This window comes from Phoenix dactylifera, unplaced genomic scaffold (genome assembly GCF_009389715.1).
Source record: "Phoenix dactylifera cultivar Barhee BC4 unplaced genomic scaffold, palm_55x_up_171113_PBpolish2nd_filt_p 000845F, whole genome shotgun sequence".
NCBI classification, from domain to species: Eukaryota; Viridiplantae; Streptophyta; class Magnoliopsida; order Arecales; family Arecaceae; genus Phoenix; species Phoenix dactylifera.
The window spans coordinates 16,066-35,126 of NW_024068209.1; the positions used below are offsets into that span (position 1 = coordinate 16,066).

General features: G+C 35.8%; 2 protein-coding genes and 1 long non-coding RNA gene across 3 annotated transcripts; 1 reads left to right on the forward strand and 2 right to left on the reverse strand.

The window, feature by feature from the left end:
- The first annotated feature begins 691 nt into the window (after positions 1–691).
- Positions 692–1,454, forward strand: LOC120107375. Its single transcript, XM_039120635.1, has one exon. It carries the CDS (start codon positions 692–694, stop codon positions 1,430–1,432), a length of 741 nt encoding a protein of 246 aa, XP_038976563.1. The 3' UTR covers positions 1,433–1,454.
- Positions 1,455–2,582: 1,128 nt separating this feature from the next.
- LOC103701552 (norbelladine 4'-O-methyltransferase-like) lies at positions 2,583–8,829 on the reverse strand. Its single transcript, XM_039120643.1, has 3 exons — positions 8,690–8,829; positions 7,216–7,347; positions 2,583–2,999 (listed from the first exon to the last, which is right to left on the reverse strand). Exons 1-3 carry the CDS (start codon positions 8,822–8,824, stop codon positions 2,706–2,708), a joined length of 561 nt encoding a protein of 186 aa, XP_038976571.1. The 5' UTR covers positions 8,825–8,829; the 3' UTR covers positions 2,583–2,705.
- Positions 8,830–14,162: 5,333 nt separating this feature from the next.
- LOC120107380 lies at positions 14,163–14,675 on the reverse strand. The gene is made up of 2 exons (XR_005509198.1): positions 14,312–14,675; positions 14,163–14,274 (listed from the first exon to the last, which is right to left on the reverse strand). It is a non-coding gene; the product is annotated as an uncharacterized LOC120107380 (long non-coding RNA).
- Between the last annotated feature and the right edge of the window lie 4,386 nt (positions 14,676–19,061).

The window sequence follows — 19,061 nt, forward strand, 5'->3', positions numbered from 1 at the left end:
CATATCAAGAAAGAGGCATTTTTTAATAGGTAGAAATTTTATTAAATCCAAGTAGATACTGAAGATTTTCAAAGGGAACAATATCTAAGTAGCTCCATGTCTTATTTCCATATATAAAGTATGCATAAAGAGATGTGATCAAGTGTGGGCAATCAGATAATGCGGCAAAAGATGGTAAGTCCATCACCAATACAAACTTATGATTTATCAATGCGAGAGAATCAGCAGCCAAGAAATCATTAAACTTCACTTGAAGGTTTCTCACTTCAATGAACTCCTCGGGATAGGATGGATTCACTGGAACAGCTACACTACTAGACCAAAGTATATTATCATATGCACACTACAGGAAAAGTCGGTTTTACCGACGCTTTTTTGCCGACGCTTTTTACAAGCGTCAGCAATTTTCGGTCTAGCGTCAAAATTTGCCGACGCTTGTAAAAAGCGTGGGCAAAAGACGACGCTAATAAGCGTCGGTGTAGTCTCCGGCCTAAGACGACGCTAAAAAGCATCGTCGGAAGCCAACGCACCAGGCTAAATCCCAACCCTCTTCTGACCACCCCCGTCGGAAGCTTCCCTCACACACCAGTCTCTCTCTCTCTACCCTCGAGCCTCATCTCTCTCATCCCTCCTCCCTCCTCTCTCCGGGTTTCCGTTTTCCCGGCCACCGCCCTCCTCTCTCTATTTAACCATGAAGGCCACGAAGGCCGAGATGAAGGCCATGGCGCTGTGGCAGTTGGCCAAGAACAACCCTTCCATCTGCAAGAGCATCACCAAGTCCCGCGCCCTCCTCTGCTTCGCCGTCCTCCTCGAGAAGGGCTCCGGCGACGTGCGCTACTACTCTACCATGTCCATCATGGAGATCGCCCGCATCGCCGAGCACAACCCCGACCTCCGCCACTCCGCCTTCAAGCCCACCTCGCCTGCCGCCAAGGCGGTCGTCGACCAGCTCCTCCGGATCGCCGACAAGGGCGTCTTCGACGATCTTCTGATTCCCAGCATCACCACTCTCGGCTGCCTGTCGAAGACCTTCCGGGCGACGGAGACGTGGATCATCGGGCCTCTAGTGCGGCTGCTGGACGAGAGGGAAGCCATCGTGTCGAGGGAGGCGGTGATTGCCCTGACCAAGTTCGTGTGCAAGGAGAATTTCTTTCGCGTCGAGCATTCCAAGGCCATCATCGAAGCCGGAGGGGCCAAGCACCTCGTCCAGCTGGTGTATTTTGGGGAGAAGCTCCAGACCGAGGCGTTGATTCTCTTGTGTTACATCTCCCTCAACGTGCCGGAGAGTGAGGATCTCGCACAGGCAGGGATCCCTGCGGTCCTCGCCTGGGCTTCGAAGCAGGGGCACTTGGTGCAGGACTCCAGGGTGGACTCCTCCTTGCCGGAGGCCAGAGGTCGGATGGAGCTCTACCAGTCAAGAGGATCTCGATGATCGACGACATTGAGATCATCCTCCTCCTCCATCAGCTCTCCTTCCAGGCCGGCGAGCGCCATGCCCTGGTTCCCCTCTTTCTTTTTTAATTTTTTTTTAAAAAAACAGGTGGCTAACGCCGACACTTATAAGTGTCGGCATTGAGTCTTTTAGCGACGCTTTTATTAGCGTCGGAAAAGTCCTATTTTTGCCGACGCTTTCTCTTAGCGTCGGCAAAAACCGGACCCACGCCCACCTGCCCGACGTCTGACCCACGCTTTGGGGTGCATGGGCTGGAAATTCGCCGACGCTTAAAAGCGTCGGTAGAGACCAAAAAAACCGTCGGAAGATATCCTTTCTTTTGTAGTGGCAATAACTCCTCCAACTTTGACAAGTTTTAGCAAATGTTCATGGTATTTCCCATAATTTAACTTGTCGGCATCCACCAAAGCAAAATCAAAGAGGTTATCTTCCTTTGTCTGCAAATATCCAAAAAGTTATGCAATCGCAATAAAATAGCCAAAAGGTACTTCTGTATAAGAGTCCATCATAAAATGGCCGTAAGGTACTTCTATATACTTGGCACTGTCATAGAACTGACTGTTGGCTATTTGAACAATATTCAAGTTCTCAAAATAGTGAGGTGGGTCTGCCAATAAGAATCACCCATGCCAACAAGCGATTATTTCAATCAAGCAACCTTTACACTATTATGGCAATGGCACCATACTCTACTTTATCACCTGAATAAGAGATTTATTTTCCAATTCTTAAGCTTCCAAGAAATGCAAGAATCACTAAGACAATAACTAATAATACGGTGGCAGTTAATAACATATACTGGCCTAGCTAGCATCAGAGTATGCTCTAAGCTTAATAAAAGAAGAAGAGGGGAGATATAAGCTTCTAGTAATGTAACAAGGTAAACAACCTTAGCTTACCTTAAAAACTTGAGCTATGATCGTATTAGGCGTAGTAAATCCATCTTCTATTATGCATCTTAGAATGCACACTTGAAGGGATAAATGGGTTGGGTCAAAATGAGAACCTGGTTGACTAAATAAATAATTACTTTGGGGGGATTGAACTCACATTCTCCAATAATCTGAGCTTTGATACTAAGTTGGAACAAGAGAGGAAAAAAAACCAAAGTATGCTCAAATATGCTATGTAAATTAAGATATATGTCATGGGATGCCCCACATCACTGATAAAGAGGTGCCACATGGGTTCACAAGCTTGGGTCGATCTCCACCCAATAGTTTAAGTTTTTTAGTATAATTAAACCACATAATTAGATAAGACGCATACAGATGGTGAGTCCATCAACAGTAGAAACCTGTGATATCTCAATCCGGGAGTCAGCAGCCAAAAACTTATTAAACTTCAGAAAGTAGTCTATGACTTTGGCATCATACTCAGAATGAGGAGTACCCACCGGAGCAACCACACGACCAGACCAAAGAGTATCGTCATAGACAATAACTCCTCCAATCTTCACGAGTTTAAGCAAGCGTTCATGGTATTCTCCATAGTTGAACTTGTCAGCATCAACAAATACAAAATCAAACAACTCATCTTCCTTTACCTACAGTTGTCAGTGAAATTTCGTTATCATGATCATACAGCAGTAACTTCCTACATAGAGAGTTTCACTTACAAATTGTCTTGTTTGAAAACCCAATGATGGTTTAGCCATATGGCGGCATTGTAGTTTTAGAACAAAAATATTGTTTTCCATTCAAGCATTCCATTTTTGTTAGGTTCTTCAAAGGTTTACACTCAAAAATGAGAATAGAAGCAACGTACTTGCTTGCCAAGAGATGAGAGCAACATATTTTTTAAAAGCCTGAAGCATATATGAAGCGTGTCGAAGAGATTGGTAATTTTTATGCTTACTTTGTATAGTGGTAGTATTAAGTTACGATGATTTCAAAGTAATTTGATCCATATTTTGACAAAATAAATCCCAACATTTGCAGCTATTATTTGTATTATTTAACTGAGTAAATCACATAAATTCTCGAGGTTTATGTTTGTTATACTTACACCTAATAGTTTGTAAAACTTACACTTACACCTAGTTAAATTAACGATATTAGTGAATCCATTTACCTCATATGAAAAGTCAAAATTGTCCTTGAATGAGGAAGAGAATATATACATTTTCTTAAATCTTTGGGTGGTTGTTATGTCACAAAGTTATTTTGCCATTTTAAAATTTTTTTCTGACATGATATTTGGATCTCATTTAAAGTTAACAGTTTGACTAATGTTCTGTTAGGTTATAGGTTAAAGTGTTGGATAAAAATAAATCTCAAGGAGGTAAGCGTAGATTTTTCATAGTACTGGGTGTGTAAATATAATTTACTCCAAATCTCTAGGAAGTTTTGTAATTCACTCTTTAAGTAAAGATGGTACTTAGTGAATAAATAAAATACAAAATGATTAGAAAATAAATTAATTTTGCACTCTTTGACAACAAATATACTTTATGTTGGAAGTCTAATTCAAACTTAGATTAAAAGTTTGAGATCTTGTCTTGAGTCATAGAGTAGGAAGTGTAGGTAAGGTATAATGGCTTGGTGAATTAATGCTCTATTTGGCAGACCTTTTGGTGGGCCGAAAAGCACTTTCCGACCCTTCAAAAGTACTTTTGGATGAAACAGAGGTATTTGGTAAAAAAATCGAAAAACTGTTTTAGCTTTGCCAGAAAACTAAACAGCAATTTTAGCATGCGTCGAAAAGCTGTTTTGATTTATATTTTTTTTGGATCAAAATACCTATGATAAAATATTATAATTATAGAAAATATTTCTTTATATTATAGAAATCTGCAAGAGTCCCAACAAAGAAAACAAAGAACCCAAAAATTAGCTCCTAAAAATATTATATTAATAAAATATTAATATATAATAATAATTATAATATTTTATACCTTTATTATTGTATTATACTATAAATATAATATTATATTACATTATATCACAATACATTGATGTATTATGTTATATAATATCAAATTATGTTATATTATTATACTATAGCATACAATATTATATTACTATATTATAATAATATTATATTATATTACAGTAATATTATACTATATTATATATTTATGTATTAATAGATATTATATTTTATTATGCTCTGTTGTATGATACTATACGATGTCCTTTATGGTCATATTGTCATATCAAAAATACTTTCTATTAATACAGCACTTTAGAAATATAGTTACCAAACAACAAATAGCTTTTTATAAAAACTCTAATTCAAAAGGCTCTATTTCCAAAAGCTCTACTACCAGCAGGTCTGCCAAACGGGGCCTAGATCATCTAGTTTGGATTGTGCAGTGGTTGAAAGGCTGTTCTCAATATGAACCTCTGCAAACTAGAGGTGTCATATGGCCATGTTCTGAGCTCTTTGTTAGATAAAGATCAGAACTTAATCTTGGATAAGTAAATAAGAAATGAGATACAATTGGTGAAGAGCTTACCATATGAATAGAATGGTACTTAGCTTGGTAGTGTTTAAGTGGAAAGGGAATGGCTCTGTCAGAGTCTATATAAAAAGTGAGTTCAACAGTATAGATTTATAGAGTATTTAGTAGTAAAATAATATATTGTTTTGTGTGGTGCTCCCAGTCTATATTTCAGCAATGAGGCTCTATGCTTACTCCATGATTTTTATGTTACTAGTCATTTGATACGAACTACTCATGCAGAAGTCAAAAAAAGATATTAGATTATCAATTTGATCATAATTTTGCAAGTATGTAGGCTAGTCCGCATCTCGATGTACGGCATATGTATGCTTTATTGACTTAAAATTTCAATCAATTAAAATATATTTAATTATCGGCAAGGGATATTGACAAGTGCCAGCATTCTATGAAGAAAACAACATTTAAATTTGAGTAAATACATATAGTTAGAAAAACAAGCATCCACATAAGCATATATAATTTTGGAGTTGCAACACTCTAATTCACAACATATTATATCATGCAAAAGATTACAAACTCAAGTTTCTAAATGATTAACACAGTTCGGGACCAATTGATAATTGCTATTGGGGGCCCTATGGAAAGAATGAAATGATAGAATTTTCATTGGAAAATCAAGCTCTGTTTTTGCTCTTATGCAATTGGCTTTGGAACAAGAAGCGTAACAAGTTCTACATATCATCGAAGATTGATTAATTAAATTCTTTTATTTTAGGTTTCTTGTTGTTAAGCCTGATATACACTATTTAACCTTCTTGACTAGCTTAAAGCCTGTTTGGTATTACTTTTATTCTCTGTTTTTGGTTTTCCAGGCCCAAGAAGAAAAATGCACTAGAGCGGCAAACCAGATGATGAAACTCTTTTGATTGTCAAATTCATTAGAGAAAATTTTCAAAGGCTTTGGAACCAAAAATTATTGCTTCAAAGCAAGTGAAAGTAGAACCAAGGATTAGCATGAGGAAAGGCTGTCTTCCATGCGAAGCTTCACTTGGAATTTCACTAGAAGAAAAACAAAAACACAAAAAAAAGGAATGCCAAAGAAGGCCTTAGATTTTTAGGATCTACTGATATGATAATATATCAAAAACAAGTTTACTGAAGGTCATTAATTCAAATCCCTCCAAGCCAATTATTAATTTATTACCCGACTCCGATGTCATCTTATACCTATTCTAGTCTCCAAATGGATGATTCAAGCTGCATGTGAGACATGTTAACCTAATATAAAATGTTAACCTATTTTCGATCAACTAGCAAAATAGAAAATAACAAATGCATAACAGGTTATTTTGTTTAGTCACTATGGAAAATGGTCTAAAAAGTCATTATCCCTGTTGTATAACAGCTATGATAATAAAATAACAGCCAAATAATTGTTTTTATTTAAATGGTTCGTTATTAATATATAAAATAGAAAAAATTATGGTATTTGTAACTTCAAGCACCCCTTTAAGATTATATTATGAAGACCATTATGCTACACCATGATACTTTTGTAACGTGGATGCATCAGATTTAACCTATTTTAGGACCTACACAATATAGATTCACTAGAATGAGCTACAGACTGAGAAATTTAGAAGTCAATTGTTTTTTCTAAATTTTTTAACTTTAATTGGTTGGATTGCATAGTCTTCTCTATTATCTAACTGCAACTGAAGGGATTGGTTTAAGTCTTTAAGATAATAAGAGTGAGATATTAATAAGAGTCATAATCTTTTCTCAAAGTCAACAAAAATAAGAGTTCTAACCATTTTTTAAAAACAAAGTAAAGAAGAGTCCTAGCTCTTATATAATAATTCTATCTACTTAAAAATGATCCCATTTCATGGCAGTCATCCAAAAGCAATAGCAAGATAGCAAGATACCTATTCACTCATGCGAACACGCATATCTATTTGTAACAAAAGGAAGTTGTAGAATTTATTTCATGGGTCTCTTTTATTTTGATAGATCTCTCCTTAAACATGGGCATAAAATGATTTAATAAATTTGGCAATTATGTTAATCTATATTTTTTTGGCTTAGCTCTATTTATTATATAATACAATTTTTATTTTCTCGAACTCAAATATTTTATGATTTATATCCAAAACACTTTTATTTTATTTTTTTGTTAATTTTTTGTTTCCCCAAACACATAAAATGCTTTGCAAGGGATATCTATGTGGCTTATCCTATGTTAAGCTCTTTTTTATTAATCAAAGACACAACTCTTGCTTTTATTGCTAGAGCAAAAGATAATTACTATAAACCGCAAAAAATATTATGCCTGATATATGAGGAAAGTTACCTCCTGGAGCATTTTATCAAGAACAGAGAGAGCGTCTGATTCAATAAAATTAATCTTGTCCTCAACTCCCGCTTTTTGAATAAATGGCAGTCCTATCTCAAAGTTGGATCTGTTAATGTCGATTGCTGTGACCTACAACAAAGTATGAACAAAAAAGATAAAGGGTCATGAACACTAAATTTTTATAGTTCAAGTTTTTCAAAGATATTCAAGGTTGAGCATTGTTTTTTGACATGCATTCATAACTTCAATAATATTGTTTAATCACAAGTTTTTGCAAATTTGTTTAAATGTATCTTTTCTGAATAAACTCAAAATATAACCAGTTAAATGCAAAATAAGTTGCGCGCACACACACATACATGTATAAAATATATATGTCGGTATGTATATATGTAGAAACATACATATCGACTAGACTATATATTAAAAATCTCTAGTAATAGATCTTTTGATGTCTATAACCTCATACAAAACAATGGGAAGGTAATTAATGTCCTTTTCATCCTTCACTTTGCTTTACTCTGGACTTTAGTTTTGCAAACAATGCCTTTAAGCACATATTGAACATCAGTTATATATCCATTTAAAAGATTACACATTTAATTTAGCTTTTCTTTATCTATTGCTTACATGTGTTTTCAGAAATATATTAGTGGTTAGAGAATGGATTGGACGTCGTAGGTACCCTTTTTTGTGTGTTTCTTGTTCAAGGACTAGGATGTTGTGTGAGTAAGGAGGCCGCATATTAATGATTCAATATAATGTTTGCTCCTATCTAATTTAAATATCCTATCATGTATTTTTGACATATTCATAAAATTGAGGCCAATTGTTGAATGTGTAAAAGATATCCTAAGGACCAAGTATCTCAATAGCAACCCTGTCTCCATCTTGAAATAATATTTAAGTCTAAAACACAAGATGAATGAGTAGTAAGCTATTTTTAGACCTGCTCTTATTCTGGAACAATAAGCTACTTGTACTTATGCACCTATTACAGATATGAAGTATAGGTGTCAAAGTTTTAGAGACTAAAGCAGGTGTCACTGTATGCACTGAAAGTCCATAGAAGATACATATGTTCTATTCTAGATATTTTCAGGGGTTTAGATCAGAACTAGTAGTGTGATTTATCTTGGATGATCCATCGTTGACTTGGTAATAATTATATCTTTTACCAATAATTTAATGTAGTATGTCATCTGACTCTTTTGAAATGTGTTCTGGTTAGACTATAACTATAAATTAAATTTTTAGTAAATATTTAATGATTCCAAATCAATGATGGATCATTTTAATCAAAAATCTGCTCGGGGTGATCATGATCTAGGCATTATAATAAATGCCTAAAACCCGAATATCATATGTTCCCGTGGCCGCATACATATGCATAAAATAGGTAATGAAATTACTAGTAAACAGAAACAAGTGAACACTGCATTATTTTAATGTTGCTAAGGAGTTGAAAAACCTTGCCCTCCGTCGGTAATGCTAGTGCTGTCGCAAGGAGTGAATAACCTGTGAACACACCAAGCTCAAGTGTCTTCTTTGCATTCATGATCTTTAGAAGTATAGAAAGATGTTGGCATTCCTCCGGAGACATCATCCAGTAATGCCTGCGACATAAAAAAAAAAAAAAAGAATTCAAAAAAAGTGGACGGGGGAGGGTGGTCTAAATGCTAATTATAATCGACTAGCATAAGGTTAAATATTAATAGATCGACAACTTAGAATAAGACATATCATCATACAATTCATTTAATATAGTCAAAGTGCCCTATGCTATCCAATGATGTATGCAGTTTCAATTTTAACCAATCTTTAAATAGTTAATCTTATTTACCATTTGTTACACATAACTAGTTAAAGATTGAAATGTCCAGAAAAGTTAGTTAAAGAATTCACTAATCATCTGGATTTGGATAAGCTAAATTAGTCGAGCATTGTTACTTAAGAATACCAAATCAAAAGAAGGTCCAATATTAGTTTGAGGGTCATTATTAGACACAACAATGTCTGACGAATGAAGAACAGTGAGATCAAACTATCATGACATAGTTAATATATTGGACGAATGTGATAATAATTTCAGATCCACTTTATACAATAAAGAATATATCTTTGCAGCTATTATACTCTACAAAAAAAATTCAAAATAAAAAAAAAAAGATTTCTCACTGTTATCAAGAATGATAAACAAGGCTAGGTCAGTGTTTCTTGGATCACAAACAAATCTTATTTTAAGCAAGTTAGCACATCAGATAACCGAATTTTAATAACACTCACAGTCTGTTTGGATATTCCTACGGGATTGGAGCTTGTTGACCCATCGGCCATCTAGCTTTTGGGCTGCAAGAATAAAATAAGATCAAAGAAAAAAAAGATCTATGAAGGTCTCTTTTTTTTCCTTTCCACAGGATTTGAGCTTGGTAGAGTTTGGTTGATACAGAGTTATACTTAAATTGACGGCCCAATCTTATAGGAATAGCCAAACAGGCCCTTCAAATACCTAAAGGTGGTTTTTTGATACTTGACATCATACTTAAGGTCGCAAATGGGTTGGGTTGACCTGTGACCCGACCCGTTTAGACCCAATCTGCCACATTTTAAAGGATCCGTGGGGCTGGATTGGGTTCTAAAATTAGACCCGTTCCATTTTTAGGGTCGGCTCTAGGTTTTCTAAATTCTAACCCGACCCAATCCGATCTATTTGAAAATTAGACAATTTTAGGTTTCTAACCCTATGACCCGATCCAAGAAGAAAGCTGCTACAATGTGATAGTTCTTCTGGCAATTCTCTCTAGTGCCCATGAAAAATGAGGTGAGGCTTATGGTCAACAACAAATATCCGTAATATAACGGTTGTTCTAAAGGTATTAAGAATATCATATTAATATTAATTAAAAATAAAATAAAATTTTAAAATTACGTTATTGTCACTATTTTCTTCTCCTACTATCGAGATTGCGATCTATTTGCATGTCTACCCATTAAGGGTATTTTAGTCATTTTAATTTGAAACTGTTAATTTTTTAACGTCGTTAGATAGCACAAGTACATATGCAAAAACAAAAATAAAAAATAGTATAATAGCAAAACAAGTGTTTTACGAGGGTATATATATAAATATCAATTTTGGAAGGATATTCATGCAAAATCCGATATTTAGGAGGGTATTCATGCAAAAAAACCTTAAAATTAAATAGTTAAGATTCTTTAATCTAAAGGTTTGGAACTTGTCGCTCTTTTTTCTCAGTCATCTCTCTCAATGCCTTAAGTTGTTCGTGCTCTCGTGGATAAACACTTGTCTCCAATATATACTGGAAAAAGAGAAAGAGAAAAGATTAATTAGAAATAAGGGGGCAAAAAAACCCTCCAAAAAGAAAGAATGTTCTCTTTATTTTAATCTTTTCAGAAGTGAAAAAATTCGGAGAAACGAGAAACTCCCTTCTTTTTTTTTCTTCGTTTTCTTCTTTTCTTTTTCTATTCTCTTGCATCTCTTCTCTCTTCTTTTTTTTCTGGTTTTTTTCTTCTTCTTCTCCTCTGCTGCATATCCCAAAAGAAATCATGAAGAAGAAAAAGAAGAAAAGAGAAGTGACCTTATAAAGGGCATCGTTCTGCATGAGATGTGGTGTACGTCCTTCCGGGGTAGCCATTGATGTTCTTCTAGGTTTCCTTAATGGAGATCTCTTAGTTTGCCACGCACTCCTTCCTCCCTATATATATATATAAATATATCCCATGGGTTGTGACTTGTGACTTGATCCACTAAGATAAAATATATATATATATTTCTTGACGCCTACTCGATCACCATGAGAGGCGGTAGCTGAGGGTGGCTATGATGAGGGGGTATCTGCTCCATTTTGTATCCAATGGATAGGATTCCTTGCAAAATTTTTTTCTTTTCTTTCCATCTTCCTAAGAAACATAAAACCATCAAGATGATCATTTTTAAAACGTTGGCGCTCAGCAAATGCCAGGCAAAATTTTTCCTTGTTGTGAGGCACTTGGCTTCTTTTGTTCAGCAGTAGCTACTTAGATAATTTATACTTTCGAGTTGATCTTGTAGTCAGGGAAGTGACAACAGAGAAAGTGACAGCACAACCACTCCACTTTTATATAAGACGCTACTTAGATCTGTCACGCCCCCGACCCGAGATTTGCGAACCGGGGGTCGCGCCAACCGCCACACACCCGTAGGAAACTTTCCCCACGAGCATGCAAGGCATCTTCACCAAACATCTCAATTTTATAAATCTAAATTGATTTAACTGAATAAATGCAATCTTATTCCATTGACTGATTCAAGTCATAATGTCTCACAGTTCTAAATACGCAGCGAAACAATAATTGGCCAACATGCAGAACCTAATTCTTAAAATGACAAAACCTTGCAAAGTCCAATAATCATGATAAATGTCCATAATAATCAATTCAACTTAAATAACCCTAATCTAAGATAATTTGGGCCATAATTCTTCTAGTCGCCCTCCCATTTTGAATCCCCAATAGTCTAGTTCTCGGAATCTGTAAAACAACAAGAGATGGTATAATGAGCTAGACAGCCCAGTAAGTAATGAACACTCTAACTAGATAAATCAAACAGTAATATGTGGAAAATAAATATAAATGCAGTTCCAAAGTACAAGTCAAATATGTCTTAAATTCATAAGATTCTTTTCACGGTTTCGAGATTCTTTCACATATTCAATTCATCTTGTCAATCCTGAACTATGACCACATGTTCCCTGTGGCAGGGTCATCAACACCGACTATTCTTCTTGCGGTGAGTCCTTCAGGACAATCAATTGCCAACGTATCTGCCCCCATTGGCGGGGTCCTCAACATAGCCAGGTCGAAGTTCAATTAGTTCTCTATTTCATAATTCAGTCATGAAAACATGCAGTGTCAAAAACAAATATTGTTCATATCTTATGTTATTTCAATTTATCAGATTCAACTCAACAGCCAGGAACTATGAACACATGTTCCCTGTGGCAGGGTCATATCACCGACTATTCTTCTTGCGGTACCAATGTATTAGCCCCCATTGACAGGGTCCTCAACATAGCCCGACTGCAAGTCTGAATCTATTTCACGTCTTTATCTTTTTTTTTACATTATGTTCAGTGTTCCAAGCCGAAAAGTACAATGTCAGAGCAATTAAACACAATTCAAATCAGAAGCAAATACGTTCAATCAGAGTCATACAATATTCTAAAAATATACATATAATCCATACATCAAATTCAAAATCACGAATAATTCGATTCGTAAAACATACTTATAGTTTGCTGATAAATCTAGAAAAGAGGTTACATCACTTACCTTGCGAACGCGATCCACAATAAATCTAATTAATTCCGCAAATTTCTCGCAGAACCTAATATTCAAAAACCATTTTCTTCTTTTAAAATTCATCACAATATATATATACAAAGACTTAAATTTTTAATATCCTCCCATGGGTGGCCCTGTAGGAGTGCCTAGCACCCCGAGTGCGGGTTCATACCCGTAAACCACCCCCCTCTCTTATTCATTTTTTTTTCTTTTTCTTCTTTTCTTTTTCTTTTTCCTTCCTTTTTTTTTTCTCTCCTTTCTTCTTTTCTCTCCCGACTCCCCCCTCTTCTCCTTCGGTGAAACAGGGGGTCCCGTGACCCCCCCTTCTTCTTCTTCTTCCCTCTCGGTCAGACTCCGGGGCAACCATGGTGGCCGGCCCCGACGACGGCAGGAGGCGGCGGAGCAAGCCCGACCACCCCCGGTAGCGAACATGCCGACGGCTAAAGCATACAGCTGAAGCAGAACATCCCGTTTTGGGCCAAAATCCGGCGATCGGCCGGCTCAAAACCCCCATACACCATGGCTAATCACCAAGAGAGGAAGAGGAGAAGGCCTTACCTCAGCCCCGACGCAGGTCCGACGACTTTCCTTTCCGGCGGCAATGAAGGAAAAAGGGTCACCGTGTTCTCGGCTCTCCCTCTTCCTCTCTCTCCGGAAACGCGAAGAAGACCCTCCCCCTTTCTTCCTTGGGTGTGGCGGTCTCCTTCGGTGGACTCAAAGGAGAAGGAGAAGGAGAAGGAGAAGGAGGAGCCCTAAAACAGGGGCTCCTTCTTCTTCGGGATGGATCCCTCCATCCCGTTGCCTCACGTGCGCCACACGTGAGGCCAAAACTTGGGACTGGGCCGGTCAAGTGGACCAGGCCCAGTTCCAGGGTCTCACATTCTTCCCCCCTTAAAATAATTTCGTCCTCAAAATTAACTCACTTAAGGCTTCAAATTTTGAAAGTATAAAAACATCATATCATTCCCGAGCTCCTAAACAATCCCCATCTCGAAATGCAGGCTCACAAGATTTTGGCAAAATTATGGCATCTTAAAACTTAATCCTTTCCATCTATGATTCATAGCAAGTTCTTTTGATCTCTTTCAAAATAAGACTAACCTTCCAGCCTTGGATTAAAATGTCATAATTCTTTTTTTTTCAAGAAATTAATTGCTCCTGATTAATTCTACATAGAAATTTAATCGGTTAAATGTAAGTAGGAGAAAGCTTTAGTATCAAATGCTCCTCATTTTTTTTTTCCATGATATAATGATCAACCTTTGTCTTATAAAACCACAAGCCCTTTCAAATAGCCAGATTAACAATGTTAGAATTAGGAATAGGAGATCCATGTTAAAACTTTCCAGATCTAAGTCCAACCAAGTAACCATCAATCTGTTAATACTAAATTTAAGATGCCCAAGATTCTCCCAATAATTGTCAACAATAGAAAACCCCACTGATGAAAATTACATAGCTACCTTCAGATTATTCATAGAACCAACAACATTCTTCTCTACTAGAAGACTAACCTCAGTCTTCCAATAGTTCTACTTATCATTATAATTTCATCTTATCATAAGAATAAGGTCCAATACCTCCAGATTTGGTTCTTTTTATAGATGATGTAAATCAAACTTCTCTCTCTCATAAATAAAAATCAACGTCTTAATTTTGAATAAGAACATCAAGTTTCTTTGTCAAAATATCAACTACTCTTGATTAATCGACCTATCACAAGATTAGATCATAAATAACTCTAATCCACCCCTAGTGGAATATTCATCAAAGTCACTTGACAACCTCAAGTTCTTTCAAATAGAGGGTTGATATTAATTGAAGAAGTACAAGCTTCAGATTTAGGAGGAAATAGGTCTACACCAAAATATTCCAGATCCAAAATCAAAATCGATGATCTATTAATTCTAGTCTCAAGATGTTAAGCATTTCCTTAGCATGACATAAAATTAGAGAACCTAAGATAGTGCAGCGACATCTAAAAATTCAAAATCAAATCAAGTCTTTTGTTATTAAAACTTGCCAAATTAAAGGGATAATACTTCTGACCAACTTAGAAAAATAGTTTAGACCACTATGCTTTCGCTGCGCACTCTGATTTAAACCACCATTTTTTTTTTTGAATTCACTAATAATTTTTTTTTTAATCAAAATACTACTTTGTATTTTGAACTAAGGAGATCCAAAATTTCAATTTTCACGTAAAGCCTAGAAAGAAATCTTTAATTCTCGTCCCCTACTTTACCTCAAGCCATCCGTCTAGATCCACCCTCGGGTCAAAATTGATTGAATCTTAATTCTCTTATCAGTTCAACTAGAGGATTCTAAGTCAAACTCCACGTAAAATCAACCAGAAGAATTCTCTCAATGCTCGTCCAAATTAGAAGGCGTTAAATCAATACAAATGAGTAAAACCAACTCAACCATCTCTCCTAAAGTTTTCTTCATCGAGATCTTTAGCATTTATCAAAAATCCTTCATCATAACCATGTAAGCCTCTAAAATACAAGTTCTTTATGCAAATCTAGATTTTATCATCAACCGCAACAATATTGACAAAAGATCCTAGATCGGCTTAAATCCAAACTTTGAATTGAAGTTTTATATACATCACATAGTCTCCGATAGACATGAACAAGATCTATTATTTGGATCCAAAGACGATAATTTAAATTAATAATAATCCACCGAGATGAATACTTTACAATCTCCAATAAAATTATTTCTTCAAGATTGATAATTATTTCTTAATTCTGTCAAAAGAATAAGCTACAAATTTAAGAGAAAAGAGATCTAGGCTAAAACATTCCAAATCCAAGATTAGCTAATGCAAGAACCATTAATCCTAGACTTGGGATGCCAGATTTCTCTCTCTCTCTCTCTCTCTTACAACAGATAGAAGAACCTATTAATAACATGATAATATCCAATCAAAATCAAAAACACTATTCTTTTCTTTGACAACGAAATTCTCCTTAACAAGGAAACCCATCAGAAAATATTTTCCAATCATAGAGTTAATATCGTTGATCATCTTAAAATAATTTAAACAACCAGTATTCTCATAATTTACTAAATTACTTCCAATCAAAATCCCAATCTATATTGTAATTTGAAAAGATCTAAATTTTCAAATTCTCGGTAAAGCCAAAGAATAATTCTAGAATTTTATCCCAAATATATTCTCCATCTACACAGGAGTTTCATACATGATCCACATACAGTTTTCAATCCTCGAAGAATATTTTAATTAAGCACTGTAAAAAGGTTTCATAGCCCAAATCTTAAACAACTTTATATAAATGGATCTTAATTTGCCTCTAAAAAAATTATCTTCAAAATTAAGCAAAATCATAGTATACCTCCATATCAATTTTTGAGTTTACAAGTTCACTTAAATAATAAATAATCACAATGCATGATAATATTCCATGACTAATACTCTTTCACTTAACGTAGTCAAAATCCAATTAATAATATCTTGGAATACAAATTACTCCATCAAGAAAACTCTCAAAATAGTCTATTCATAATTTGGCTATAAACACAGTTAGCTAGCATTTTGATTTCAGTATCACAAAATTCAGATAAGATAGCACAAATTTACCAGTAACAAAAGTAAACAAAGATATTGGTCTTCTTGCCCCATCTCTCAAACTTTCCGACAAATTCTTAGAATCCTAAAAGCTAAGCTCTGATATGACTAATCATGATTCCCAAGTAATCTTAAACCTAAGCTCTGATACCAAATGTCACGCCCCCGCCTCTGCGAGGCACGTGAGGCACCTAGTGCCCACGTGGGGGCCACATGAGGGGGGAACACGGGGCTCCCCTGTCAGATATTGTCCGGTTCTGGGGCTTCACGCAAGCGTCCTTCACCCCTCCCCGATTTTGTTTTCCTCCCAAAACGCGTCTGCAGGATTAGGAGACACCCGCCTCATATACCCAGGCTCTAGAACGAGTCTTTCCGATGTGGGACTATTGGGCCTCACACCTGTCACGCCCCCGCCTCTGCGAGGCACGTGAGGCACCTAGTGCCCACGTGGGGGCCACATGAGGGGGGAACACGGGGCTCCCCTGCCAGATATTGTCCGAGTCTGGAGCTTCACGCAAGCGTCCTTCACCCCTCCCCGATTTTGTTTTCCTCCCAAAACGCGTCTGCAGGATTAGGAGACACCCGCCTCATATGCCCAGGCTCTAGAACGAGTCTTTCCGATGTGGGACTATTGGGCCTCACACCAAGATAACTCTATCACAAGATTAGATCATAAATAACTCTAATCCACCCCTAGTGGAATATTCATCAAAGTCACTTGACAACCTCAAGTTCTTTCAAATAGAGGGTTGATATTAATTGAAGAAGTACAAGCTTCAGATTTAGGAGGAAATAGGTCTACACCAAAATATTCCAGATCCAAAATCAAAATCGATGATCTATTAATTCTAGTCTCAAGATGTTAAGCATTTCCTTAGCATGACATAAAATTAGAGAACCTAAGATAGTGCAGCGACATCTAAAAATTCAAAATCAAATCAAGTCTTTTGTTATTAAAACTTGCCAAATTAAAGGGATAATACTTCTGACCAACTTAGAAAAATAGTTTAGACCACTATGCTTTCGCTGCGCACTCTGATTTAAACCACCATTTTTTTTTTTTGAATTCACTAATAACTTTTTTTTTTAATCAAAATACTACCTTGTATTTTGAACTAAGGAGATCCAAAATTTCAATTTTCACGTAAAGCCTAGAAAGAAATCTTTAATTCTCGTCCCCTACTTTACCTCAAGCCATCCGTCTAGATCCACCCTCGGGTCAAAATTGATTGAATCTTAATTCTCTTATCAGTTCAACTAGAGAATTCTAAGTCAAACTCCACGTAAAATCAACCAGAAGAATTCTCTCAATGCTCGTCCAAATTAGAAGGCGTTAAATCAATACAAATGAGTAAAACCAACTCAACCATCTCTCCTAAAGTTTTCTTCATCGAGATCTTTAGCATTTATCAAAAATCCTTCATCATAACCATGTAAGCCTCTAAAATACAAGTTCTTTATGCAAAATCTAGATTTTATCATCAACCGCAACAATATTGACAAAAGATCCTAGATCGGCTTAAATCCAAACTTTGAATTGAAGTTTTATATACATCACATAGTCTCCGATAGACATGAACAAGATCTATTATTTGGATCCAAAGACGATAATTTAAATTAATAATAATCCACCGAGATGAATACTTTACAATCTCCAATAAAATTATTTCTTCAAGATTGATAATTATTTCTTAATTCTGTCAAAAGAATAAGCTACAAATTTAAGAGAAAAGAGATCTAGGCTAAAACATTCCAAATCCAAGATCAGCTAATGCAAGAACCATTAATCCTAGACTTGGGATGCCAGATTTCTCTCTCTCTCTCTCTCTCTCTTACAACAGATAGAAGAACCTATTAATAACATGATAATATCCAATCAAAATCAAAAACACTATTCTTTTCTTTGACAACGAAATTCTCCTTAACAAGGAAACCCATCAGAAAATATTTTCCAATCATAGAGTTAATATCGTTGATCATCTTAAAATAATTTAAACAACCAGTATTCTCATAATTTACTAAATTACTTCCAATCAAAATCCCAATCTATATTGTAATTTGAAAAGATCTAAATTTTCAAATTCTCGGTAAAGCCAAAGAATAATTCTAGAATTTTATCCCAAATATATTCTCCATCTATACAGGAGTTTCATACATGATCCACATACAGTTTTCAATCCTCGAAGAATATTTTAATCAAGCACTGTAAAAAGGTTTCATAGCCCAAATCTTAAACAACTTTATATAAATGGATCTTAATTTGTCTCTAAAAAAATTATCTTCAAAATTAAGCAAAATCATAGTATACCTCCATATCAATTTTTGAGTTTACAAGTTCACTTAAATAATAAATAATCACAATGCATGATAATATTCCATGACTAATACTCTTTCACTTAACTTAGTCAAAATCCAATTAATAATATCTTGGAATACAAATTACTCCATCAAGAAAACTCTCAAAATAGTCTAGTCATAATTTGGCTATAAACACAGTTAGCTAGCATTTTGATTTCAGTATCACAAAATTCAGATAAGATAGCACAAATTTACACTAACAAAAGTAAACAAAGATATTGGTCTTCTTGCCCCATCTCTCAAACTTTCCGACAAATTCTTAGAATCCTAAAAGCTAAGCTCTGATATGACTAATCATGATTCCCAAGTAATCTTAAACCTAAGCTCTGATACCAAATGTCACGCCCCCGCCTCTGCGAGGCACGTGAGGCACCTAGTGCCCACGTGGGGGCCACATGAGGGGGGAACACGGGGCTCCCCTGTCAGATATTGTCCGGTTCTGGGGCTTCACGCAAGCGTCCTTCACCCCTCCTCGATTTTGTTTTCCTCCCAAAACGCGTCTGCAGGATTAGGAGACACCCGCCTCATATGCCCAGGCTCTAGAACG